Source organism: Neocloeon triangulifer, unplaced genomic scaffold (genome assembly GCF_031216515.1).
Source record: "Neocloeon triangulifer isolate White Clay Creek 2 clone unplaced genomic scaffold, ASM3121651v1 ptg000008l, whole genome shotgun sequence".
In the NCBI taxonomy this organism is placed as follows: Eukaryota; Metazoa; Arthropoda; class Insecta; order Ephemeroptera; family Baetidae; genus Neocloeon; species Neocloeon triangulifer.
The window spans coordinates 3,904,544-3,915,169 of NW_026775550.1; the positions used below are offsets into that span (position 1 = coordinate 3,904,544).

General features: G+C 41.1%; 2 protein-coding genes across 2 annotated transcripts; one reads left to right on the plus strand and one right to left on the minus strand.

Moving 5' to 3' along the window:
* Window positions 1–2,225: 2,225 nt before the first annotated feature.
* Window positions 2,226–6,240, minus strand: LOC132194901 (1-acyl-sn-glycerol-3-phosphate acyltransferase gamma-like). Its single transcript, XM_059616493.1, has 7 exons — window positions 5,852–6,240; window positions 5,588–5,760; window positions 5,056–5,217; window positions 3,293–3,483; window positions 3,018–3,165; window positions 2,739–2,958; window positions 2,226–2,611 (listed from the first exon to the last, which is right to left on the minus strand). The coding sequence occupies exons 1-7, from the start codon at window positions 6,033–6,035 to the stop codon at window positions 2,529–2,531; spliced, it is 1,161 nt and encodes a 386-aa protein (XP_059472476.1). The 5' UTR covers window positions 6,036–6,240; the 3' UTR covers window positions 2,226–2,528.
* A 270-nt stretch (window positions 6,241–6,510) lies between these two features.
* Window positions 6,511–10,621, plus strand: LOC132194896 (pyridoxal-dependent decarboxylase domain-containing protein 1). The gene is made up of 12 exons (XM_059616486.1): window positions 6,511–6,778; window positions 6,833–6,991; window positions 7,060–7,247; window positions 7,875–8,412; window positions 8,576–8,821; window positions 8,879–8,950; window positions 9,012–9,116; window positions 9,167–9,331; window positions 9,382–9,613; window positions 9,790–9,942; window positions 10,001–10,162; window positions 10,217–10,621. Exons 1-12 carry the CDS (start codon window positions 6,749–6,751, stop codon window positions 10,396–10,398), a joined length of 2,232 nt encoding a protein of 743 aa, XP_059472469.1. The 5' UTR covers window positions 6,511–6,748; the 3' UTR covers window positions 10,399–10,621.
* Window positions 10,622–10,626: the final 5 nt, after the last annotated feature.

Genomic DNA, 10,626 nt, shown 5'->3' on the forward strand with positions numbered 1-10,626 from the left:
TTATCCCTCTCCGCAGACTTTCGCTATATTTTCCTATTTGCCTTTTTTCTCACTTTCACTTGCGCGCCCTTCGCGGCGCCACCCCTTCGCACTATCTCCGTGCTAGACGATCTTCGGCCTTGCGTGTGACCTCTTTCAAGACGCACCCCTTTCACTAGGCGACACCCCTGGCCTTGCGTTGCTCTCACCGACCTCCAAATCGGTGCCAAGGACGTACGCATTGCGCGTGCCGCTCTAACATGGGCAATTCAGTGACCTCCCCGTCGCCGCCCTTCTTTGAACCCGAGCCTATTTCTGCCCTACGAAACTAGCATGAATCTTGTAGAAAAGTGTTTGACGGATAAAAATCCCGATTTATTAATATACATGAGATTCTCTAGCGCGTTCATAGAAATGGAAAGTGCTGCGAACACCCCTACGCGCGGAAGTGAAACAGGCCGCGCGGCTCAATGGTTGAGCCCAAATTGCAGCGCCAGGGGAGTTCGAACTCCGGCCTGGGTCTAGTTTTTAGCTGCTAAAAATTTATAAGAAAAATTATTGAAAACAATGGCGAGTCATATAATTAATTAATTTGTATTCATATAATCACTTTTTTTCATATATAGAAAAAAAATCATCCTAGTATTTCCGTTTTTTACAGCGAGTTGAAAACACGCAGACAAAAAAAAGACGATTATGAATCAATAAAAATTTTTAATCTTAAAAAAAAGAAAAATTAATGCTGTAAGAAAATGAAAATTATTTTTAATAAATTATACAACAAAATGTCAATTCATAAAAAAGTGCACCGCGATATCTTTTCTTCGCATTACTGTGCAGCAAGTAGCAAGAAGTATAGGATGTGCGGCCGCGGCGGCTTATACGCGGGGAGAAGATATAAAAGGGTTGCCTTGAGCAGCGGCGCGATGTGCCCTTGGCCGCGGCCTAGTTGTTTCGCGGCCAAGGCCACTCCGGGGCCACTCGCAGTACACTCACCTTGAGTTTAAGGTCGCCCCACATCTAGGAGAGGAAAAAGTGAATCAAGGGAAGATGCGTTCTCAATACAGGCGAGCAGCGAGCACGTGGAGTAAAAAAAAAAAGTAAAGCGCGATAAGTGCGGAAGGCTGAATGAGTGGTGATGTTTTTATTTTATTTTACTCATTTCTGATCTATCTAATTATAATTAATATTAATAACATAATGAAATCAGTGAAACAATAACATTTTTAATGTACAAAATTATTTTATTAAAATGATAAATTTAATTAATTTGTAAGAAAAAGCGCCATTTCTATTTAACTTCCGCTATTTTTATAGTTCTGGATGAAAAGCTTCTGGGTTAATTATAAAACAATATAATTCAATTTTAAAATTAAATTATATAATTTGCACTACAATTACTAGCAATTACAGATAATTTTTCTTGTTCAGTTAATTAAATATATTTAGAGTAAGAAGGTGGAAAATTTAAAATGAAAGAATCTTTATGGAGAAAACACGTGGATTCAACTTATTATTCAATAATTTTTTCTTAATTAGCTGCTCCTATTTCTAGTCGTGGATATTAAATTAAAAAAATATTTTAGTTTTTTTAACAAATGTATTTTCTTAAATTAAGAAACTTAATGAATTAAAATATTTTTACAAACAGGCGGAAAAATAATATATTGATAATATCGGTTAAAAGTTAAAAATAGAGAGCGCCGGGCAGTGCCGAGAGCGGATCCATATAGTGAGTGCGTTTGTGCGAAAGAGCGAGCGAGGGTGAACGGCCGGCGCTGGAGATGAGTCTTTGGCCTTGCCCGGCAGCACACAAGGCCAAAAGCTCGCGCCCAAGGTTGACTCTTCGCAAATTTTCAGACTCGGCCTCGCTCCATGAGCGCATGCCAGGCAATAAGGATCATTTTTATAATCTGACCCGAGCGGCTGCGTGGATGCGACTCGGCCGTGTCTGTGTGCACAGCAAGCAGGCAAGCGCCTCTTATTTGCTGACGAACGCACCGCTAACTAGGGAGGCTGCTGCGTTTAGCACAGGAAACGCCGGGTGCGACGGCACAATCAGCAAAATTGGTCCCCCACTCACAGATCTCTCAATCGATCATTAGCAAATTAAGCCTCTCATAATGGAATGAGAACAAAAAATTGGAACTTCCTCGAGAGCGAAGAATTCGTGTAATTTTCTAATTAAGCTAGCAATTTTCTTTACTTTCAAGGTTTCTTTAATAAGCAAGGAAAACACATTCGACTCCAAATAATATGTCAACATGTATTAATGTTACAACACCAACAAGTATAATAACTACAGAACACTGCTAGCCCTGCACCACGTATATGAGAATAAACATTCATATCAAAAGTAGCTTTGTCGGGAACACAGTCAATTTAAGTACATTCATTGTTTTTTTTTTTGCTTTTTTGTGTGTGTGAGTTTAATGTTTGTGTGCATTCGTTCAAGTCGATTCGTTCCATTCAGTTCGTTAAATAATATTATTTTTTTCTCTGTATTTAGTGCACTAGTTTTCGCATAGTTTTCTCTCTCTATGTGGCATTCAGTCGCGTTTCGCATCACTCCCGTAGGAAGAGGCCTTGCTAATCTTGGTCATGCCGATAATTTTGTACAACAGGAAGAAGACTGAAAAAATATAGGTCCATTTTAGATTTATAATCATTTCAGAACACAAAAGATCAAAGATTCCTAGAAATTCAACCACCTTGCCCTTGTTTGATCATTTTTTTTTTTTTTAACATTTTGCACTCACAACTGGCAATGATTGCTGCTCCGATGCTGAATTTGATAGTGGAGCCAGAGGTAAGGAGGTAGGTCAACCAATAGCTCATTGGCACCAAAGTGACCACAAACCAAACGCACCAATTGATTAGAGATGCTTTCCGACGGGGCAGTTTGAACGGTTCGATCCTTTTCAATCCGCTCTCTTTGAAAAAGTCGCCCGTCTTGTAGAAACTGTCTTGCATTTTATCCTAAAAAAAGACAGAATCATTTGCATCACGTTTGCAATTCAAAGTTTCGGCCTTCGAACCTTTCTTTGATAGAGCTCATGGAGCCATTTCGAAGCTGCTTGTTCGTCGTCCGGGACTTCTTCCATAGGAATACGTTGAATGCAAATGTGACCAGTGACGCCCTTGCCGACCAGCAGATTATGCAGATTAGGCTTTACTTTGTCATCCCTAAAATTATAAACAAATAATTTGAATACTTATGATGAACAAAAATACAAAATTCGAAAATTTTAAATTTGTTTTCAAAATTCTAAATATTTCGTATTATATTTCATTGAAATGAGCAGTCGCGTACTTTTTGAAAGCGAGCTGAACGTCGTAAATGGCTCCCATCTTCTCTTTGAGATGGGGGATGCTGCTGGTGAATCCTCTTGTTCGCGGCACCAAGTGGTGCTTGAGCAACGGCAAGCCTCTTTCCTTGGCGAATTTCATGCTGGCTGCATGTTTGTGTTCGCTGAAGCGTGTGCCTTCGGCGTACAGGAGCAGCTGCAGAAAAGATGTCCAATAAGCAGAAACAATGAGAAGGAAGCAAGTACGGCAGGGGAAAATCAAAATGCTGGCAAGTAATCTGTGTGCTAAGTACGTCAAGTCGGTCGGCGCGATTCTCACAAATTTTATTGTCTCCAATTTAATTTTCTAATTTTATTTAGCATCCACAAAGCTCTTAGGCTTTCTTAGGCAGACTGGTTATGTTCAATGCAAATTAAAGTGATAATAATTATCAAAATAAGTAGAAAACTTGTTTCAACTTGTTTATAAAAAAAGGTTTAAAATATCTGCTTGCATTTTAGTCCTATTTAAAGATGAGTTTCACGTGTGGACGCAGAAAAATGGCATGTCAAAAATTCAACTTTCTAAAAATAGCATTTGGTAGTCCAAATTGACATGGTCACGCCTTTGGGGTTATAAAATTCCCAAGTTCAACAAAGTATTTTCAAAAAAACTCAAAAATCGAATTTTTTTATTTTCCAGTTTAAGATAAAATTTGAAAACAATTTTCCTAGCCCAATTTTGCGACGCCTGACAACTTTACAATGGTGACCAAACATGTAGGAACACGTTCATGGTCACTTTCAGTGAAATTTTGACTTTGAGCCTCTCAATTTTCAAAATTAACGCCATTATCAATTTTTTTGACAAAAATTTACCCCATATAACTTAGAATCGACAAGTCAAAATTTCACTGAAATTGGACTTGAATGTGTTCCAACACGTTTGGTCATCATTAAGAAGTTGTGAGGTGTCGCAAAATGGGGATAAGAAACTTTTTTCACATTTTCCTCTCAAACTGGAAATTTAAAAACACGATTTTTTACTTCTATGAAAATATTTTGTAAAAATTCGCAAAATAATTTTTAGCCCCACTTGGGACAACCAAATAATTTTTTTAGAAAGTTAAATTCTATGATGTGCCATTTTTCTACGTCCAGATGTGAAACTGACACTGATAAAGAAAACCCCACTTCTTTATAGCTTTTTTATTAAATCTGAAAAAAATTTGACCAATACTGAATGAAGATAAATAAATTTTTTCCTCTAAAATTTCTATTTATTTTGTAATTTAATTTCAATTGTCAAGTTGATTTGCGTAACTAAAGGTGCGTGCGTGTTTAATCTACATTTTTATTCTAGATTAGGAAAATTATTTTGGTGGTGAGCGGTGATTGCGATAAAAACTGAAGTACTGCGTGTTTGTGTCTGGCGGCAGTCTACGAAATTAATCAAAAAGCGATCAGTGTCGTTATGTTCTTGATGAAGTACAAAAACAATTCTAAATCAGCTTGTCTCCCTGTCAGAGCTGGCTTGTTTGTATCTTTGCAAGGGAATGGACAAAATATCGATTGGCCGCAGTCGGTTCAAGCATGCAAACTGAGAGATTAGAGGGAATTATTAGAGACTCACGTGTTGTTTGTTTAAAGTTTTTTTGAGCGCCATGTGTGTAACTTATATGCAACACGTACATCCACTGACCGGGTTCGAGTTAATAAAAAAACAAGGCAAAAGTTGAAGACATTCGTTTTGATCGGGCAGTCAATTCAAAACGGACTGTCATCTTACCCAGATCGGACTCGGATATTCGACTAATTCTTTCAGTTGCGTGCTGATGATTTGCTTGTCCTTCTCCCAGTTGCGCTCCAGGAAAACGCTCTCCCCGAACTTCCAGGCCCAGCCCATTGTCGGGATGAACTGCAGCACTTTTTTGGCGTAAGTTTTGCAATTCTGAAAATAAAGTTAAAAATTGTTTTATATTTAAAATCTACAAAAACTTCCAAATTAAAATTAGGTGAACTTTAGGTTTGTCAAATTAACTAATTTGCATTGATTGGCAGTGTAGATTTAAAACAAAATTTATATAATTTTATTTTTTAAATAAAATTTAAAAAAAAGCCTCCTTTAGAGAAAAAAGATCGCACTCAATTAAGGCCAAGCGATTCTTTGAATTGGATTTAGCAATTTCATTTTTTTTTAAGCATAATTTTATGCTCAAGGAGGCTATCAAATTGACTGCCTTTGAGTGAATTTGAACTTTGGACACACATGCAGGATGTGAGAACGTGATGGAAGCTTCGCGAAGAAAGCGCGCACGCACCCCTAAAAGTCGGATTCGGTCGCAGAAAACCCAGCCCATCAGCCAGTCAATGTCGTAGGCATGGTTCATGATGAGGTAGCCGTGCTCCTTGCCGTAGTATTTGTCAAAATCGTCGCGGTCGATGTAGATGAGCAGGTCGCACCCGGCCCACCACTCGGCCAAAAACACCAACTCTGCGAAAAAACAAGAAAAACGCCACAGGTTTTTTTTTATTTAGAGTCTAAGACGAAATTTATTTGAATCTGAAATCGGATGAGCACTTACGACTGTAGAGCGAATAGGCCAAGTAATAATTGAGCCGGCGGTACAGCTTTTTGTCGAAGGTGCGAACCCCGATCCAGAGGACGAGTTGACAGAAATTGATGAGCAGACCGGACACGAAGTACGTGATGGCCATCAGCAGGGCGACCAGCGGCGACCGCTTCACGCTTTCGACCCACCCTGCCATGATTTGCGGCGATTTTACTCTGGGTCCAGCGCAATTTTCCGACTAGTCATCGCCGCCGAGCACACCGAATGCAGCGGAGAACACCATTTAGGGGCGTGTCCAGTGCGCAGCTCAGCAAGCAGTGTCTTGTTCGGTTGGTCTTACCCCTCCTCCCTCGCGAATTTTCTGCAACTAATGCAAAATTCATCCAGTTTCCGCAAGTTGGCTAAAAGAAATAATTAATATCAAAAATTAATAAACACTGCAAGATAATAAAAGCGTTACATATTATTAATAAATTACATTTTTAACCAAAACTGCGAGACAACTTTTTTTGCACACTTTCTGAGAAAATAATTCCCTGAGTTTTGGAATTTCGCAGCAGAAATTAAAACTCAATTACGAATTAATATTTTCAATCAAATTTTAATCTAGTTGCAAGTTTTAAACGAATTTGGCCAAACCACCCCTAGGGGAGTGTCGGTCAGGTTGGCACCCCTTGGCGCCAGCTGTACTTGACACCCCGGAGTGGAAGGTTCTCCGTTTCGAATCGAACGAAATCGAAAGGTGTCTTGGTTGCTCTTGTTCGCGCGGACGCCTTCCGGTCAGGCGGGCCCTTTTCTCCTCGGCGATAAGCGCCGCCCGCTGATAAGGACGCGAGCGCGGCCGTGCGCTCGAGCCGAGTGCGCAGCAGGCAGGTGACGTGTGTGTGTGTCTGACGTAGGCGTGCCACGATGGCCGAGGCCGGTGTAAACACGAAGCAGGTCCGCCCTTGCGAGGCCCACGAGAGCGCCCTTTTCTCATTTCTCTCTTTGCAGAAGATGCCCCTGGCCGAGGTCGAGTTCAACGCGGCGCGGGTCATCTCGCGGCTCGAGGAGGCCGTGCAGATGGAGGAGGGCGGCCACTCTTGGAAAGTGTCCCACGGACTGCTGCCCTTGCCAAGTCGCTCCAAAGACGAAGTCATGACGCAGCTCGAGGCGAGTTGGCACTTTATTTTATTTAAGCCTCGATGTTTCTATTCTAACTCGTCACTTTTTTTCTAAAGGATCTCTTGCTGCATGAGGAGGGTGAAGGGGTGCGAGCTCGGCTGCCGCAGTTGGACGCGCCAGGGGAGGTGGCCATCACCTCGCACAGCGTCGCCGCGTACGCCAGCAGCCTGGACAGGCCGCACTTGCAGCGACTCGCGACCAGGATCGCGTCCGACTCCACCCGATGGCTTAGTCACATGTTTAGGTAGTTTGCCGAATTTTCCTGCTAAATCTGCAGTGCAGGAAGTGGAAGGGGAATAATCAATAATTAATCTCTTTTTCGCTGGGGGATTTGCCCATTTTATTATTCCTGCTCTTAGATTGTTTAAAACTTAAAAAACAGTTCGTGCCGGCAACAGTAAATAAAAATAACTGTTATCTGTGTTTTTAAACTGATAGTGCAATGAAAATGCCAGTGTAAAATTCCACAATCTAATTTGTATGTTCAATTTTTTGCTAGTTTTATATTTAATTCATTTAATTATTATTAATTTCTTTTTAAAAATATTTAATATCAATGAGGTGAAACTAAAAACGGAACTCGCTACTTATTTACTTTATATAAATATAAATTTAAATAAATTTTTTATTAATTTTCTTTTGTCATCATCACCTAAAATACGGGGAAATATAAATAGTACCCTAAAATTTGTTTTATTCACCTATATTTGAGAAAATGTTCATTATTATCATTATTTTTTATTTTAACTTCATAATTTCCTTATAAACCTTATTTTGAATAATCTTGATTTAATCTATTTTAATTTAAATTCTGAAGATTAATTTACACCTGATTGACACATCGGAATTTATCAAAAACAATCATTCGCAGGTTCTTGGAGTGCAACGCATTTTACAATGACGACCTGCTGGAGGGTCTGGTGCGCATCACCCGCATGCTGCTGCACTACAAGTACCCTGAATACCTGGAGCAGGGTTACGACGCCCTGCAGACGAACCCGCCCGTCATTTACACAAGCATGGCCTCGCCCTTGGGCCTGGTGCAGCACCTGTGCCGTCAGGTGGGTCTGCCGCTCATGTGCGTGCGGCCGGTGCCGTGCAACACGGTCTTCGGATCGCACCAAAAGATGGACGTGGCCGCCCTCGAACGGGCCATCGAGGACGACAAACTGGTGGACAAGGTGCCTCTGCTGGTGCTGGCCGACGCGGGCACCACCATCGCTGGACACGTGGACAACGTGACCAGAATGCAGGAGGTGTGTCGCAAACACGACGTCTGGCTGCACCTCAGAGGCCACGGTTTGGCCGCCCTGGCCATGGCCTCTTCGCCGACGGTCCCTTCTCGCATCGCTGACAGCATGACCCTGCCCCTCGGGGTGTGGTTCGGAGTGCCAGCTTTGCCCATTGTTGTATCCTTTGCCAAATTATGATTAATGTGCATTTTTTTTTTTTAAGAATTAATGTTGATAGAATTAATTTGCAAAAATAACTTTTTTTTTTAATTTTTGTTACATTTTACTATGAAAATTGTTGAATAATTTCTTGAAATTTTTTCCTTGACAATTAAACCAGACTTTGTTCCGCACCATTGAAGCACAAGAACCTGCTCCTCCGGGAGTCAGAACCCGTGAGAGCACCCTTGCCTTTCTTGCCGGCCTCTCAGCGGAGCACAACATGCTGAAACTACCGAGTCTTTGTTTGTGGACCTCACTTCAGGCTCTCGGCCGTGAGGGAATCCTGCACAGACTTCGCAGTGCGTTCGAGGCAAGCGAAATTCTCCACAGCAAACTCGCAAAATATCCCAGGCTCCGTCTTTTGGTAAAAATAGAATTAACAAAGTAAAGAAATGAAATAACTAATTTTTTTCAACTGCAGAATCAAAGACCAGGTGGTGAAGCTGGTAGCATTTCCATTACGGAACTGGTCAAGAAGCCAATCAGCACAACTGTAGGTTTCAATATTTACAGAATTTGATTATTTATGCTAATTTTTTTTAAATAAATTTTAGGTGCTTTTTGAAGTCACTTCCTCTACAGTTGTTTTCCAATTTGTTCCTGAGAACCATAACAATGATGAACGAGTTCCTGACTATTACGACAAATTGAACTCTTGGGTACGTCGATCTTTACAATATCATTAGTTGACTAATTTTTATTTTAAAAGCTGGGACAAATTTTGCAACGGGACGTCCCAGAAGTCCCTCTAGAAATCTGTGAGCTAGAACTGAGTGGCATCATTTTGCGTTTCTGTCCTTTGGAATTGTCTCCTGAACGTCTGCCTTCCCACGCCCAAATTGATAAGTTTGCAACCTCGATGGAGCAGCAACTGGTATTTTAACAGAATAAATACCTTTTAAAATTTCTGACATGGCTTTTTAGGAAATTCTGGAGGCAACGGTGCACCATAAAGAAATCTTTGTCAAGTTGGCCACGAAGTGTCCCCATCTCCGTCTTGTCAATATGCCTCAATGGGCTGGTTTGGGTGGAGTGAGGTTCGTCCCCGACGAAGAGGAGCCAGATGATATGACCGATCAACGCAAAAACGAGCTCAATCATCTTAACCAACGACTTGTTGACACGCTGCGTAGCACAGATGCTGCGTTTTCCATGGGTAAGCCTGTTTTTATTTTTGGGAATTTGTACCCCATACTGATTGAATTGCAGGTCACTTAATCATTCACCAAGGTATTTTACAGATAAAAACAAAAATTTCAAATTTAAATGAGTTTTAATATTTTTTAAGAGATCAATTTGAACTAAAATTTGTATTTTTTTTTTCATTTGCAGGCGAAGGTGAAAATGGTTTAATTTGCGTTCGTTTTGGCATGGTCACTGCCGACACTGACGTCGAAGAGCTGCTCAATTTAGTTGTGACCACGGGAAAGGAAGTCGAAGAGTCATCTCGCTTCCTCGAATCTCTCACTGAGATTGTCAAGAAAGGTAAAAATTTAAATTTGACCAAACTTGCTTTTGACTAAAGCTTAAAAAAATGATTTAGGTATTGAAACCGCAACTCAGGACCTCCAGAAGGAAAACGCCGAGCGCGTCTGGCAGGAAGGCATTTTGCGCCAAATGCCAGTAGTTGGATCTCTTGTCAACTGGTGGTCTCCGCTTGGCAAGGAGACCGGAATCAAAGGCCGCAGCCTCAACTTAACTGCAGGTAGCAGGATCGAGGTTTTTTCCGTTTCCCTTATTAAAACCTTCTTTGCCTCAGGTGTTGTCGAGAGCACAGAAAATATTTATCGCTACCACATGCAGCTGCAAGGGGTTTCCCCTCCAGGAACCAAGGGCCCACCCACGCCCTTGGTGCAAACCCCGATCGCACCACCCTCTTCTCAGCACTCTAGGTCTTCGTCCCACAGTTCTAACAAGGAGCCCCAGGCAGCAGAACAATAATATTGTGGATTTCGCGAGTTGTTTAATAATTATCCTTTTGTCTTTACAATACGTATATATTTATTGTGAAACGTCTTGATTTTGTTGTGATTTTACTTGTAGTGATGTCAAAATTGAATTCATGGACCTAAGACTGTACGAGCACAAGCACCTATTTACCAAAGATGCCTCGATTGTGTACTCTTGGTTGCAATAAAAGAGCAAAACCAAATTTCAAAACTTCCGAAA

Excerpts from the sequence above, each read along its gene's own strand:
- LOC132194901 (XM_059616493.1), bottom strand. The coding sequence starts at position 6,035 with ATGGCAGGGTGGGTCGAAAGCGTGAAGCGGTCGCCGCTGGTCGCCCTG. Across the intron at positions 5,761-5,851 it reads GGCCTATTCGCTCTACAGTC|AGTTGGTGTTTTTGGCCGAG; the intron begins GTAAGTGCTCAT and ends GTTTTTTCGCAG. Across the intron at positions 2,959-3,017 it reads ATGAGCTCTATCAAAGAAAG|GATAAAATGCAAGACAGTTT; the intron begins GTTCGAAGGCCG and ends GTCTTTTTTTAG.
- LOC132194896 (XM_059616486.1), top strand. The coding sequence starts at position 6,749 with ATGGCCGAGGCCGGTGTAAACACGAAGCAG. Across the intron at positions 8,413-8,575 it reads TGCCAGCTTTGCCCATTGTT|ACTTTGTTCCGCACCATTGA; the intron begins GTATCCTTTGCC and ends CAATTAAACCAG. Across the intron at positions 8,822-8,878 it reads ATCCCAGGCTCCGTCTTTTG|AATCAAAGACCAGGTGGTGA; the intron begins GTAAAAATAGAA and ends TTTCAACTGCAG.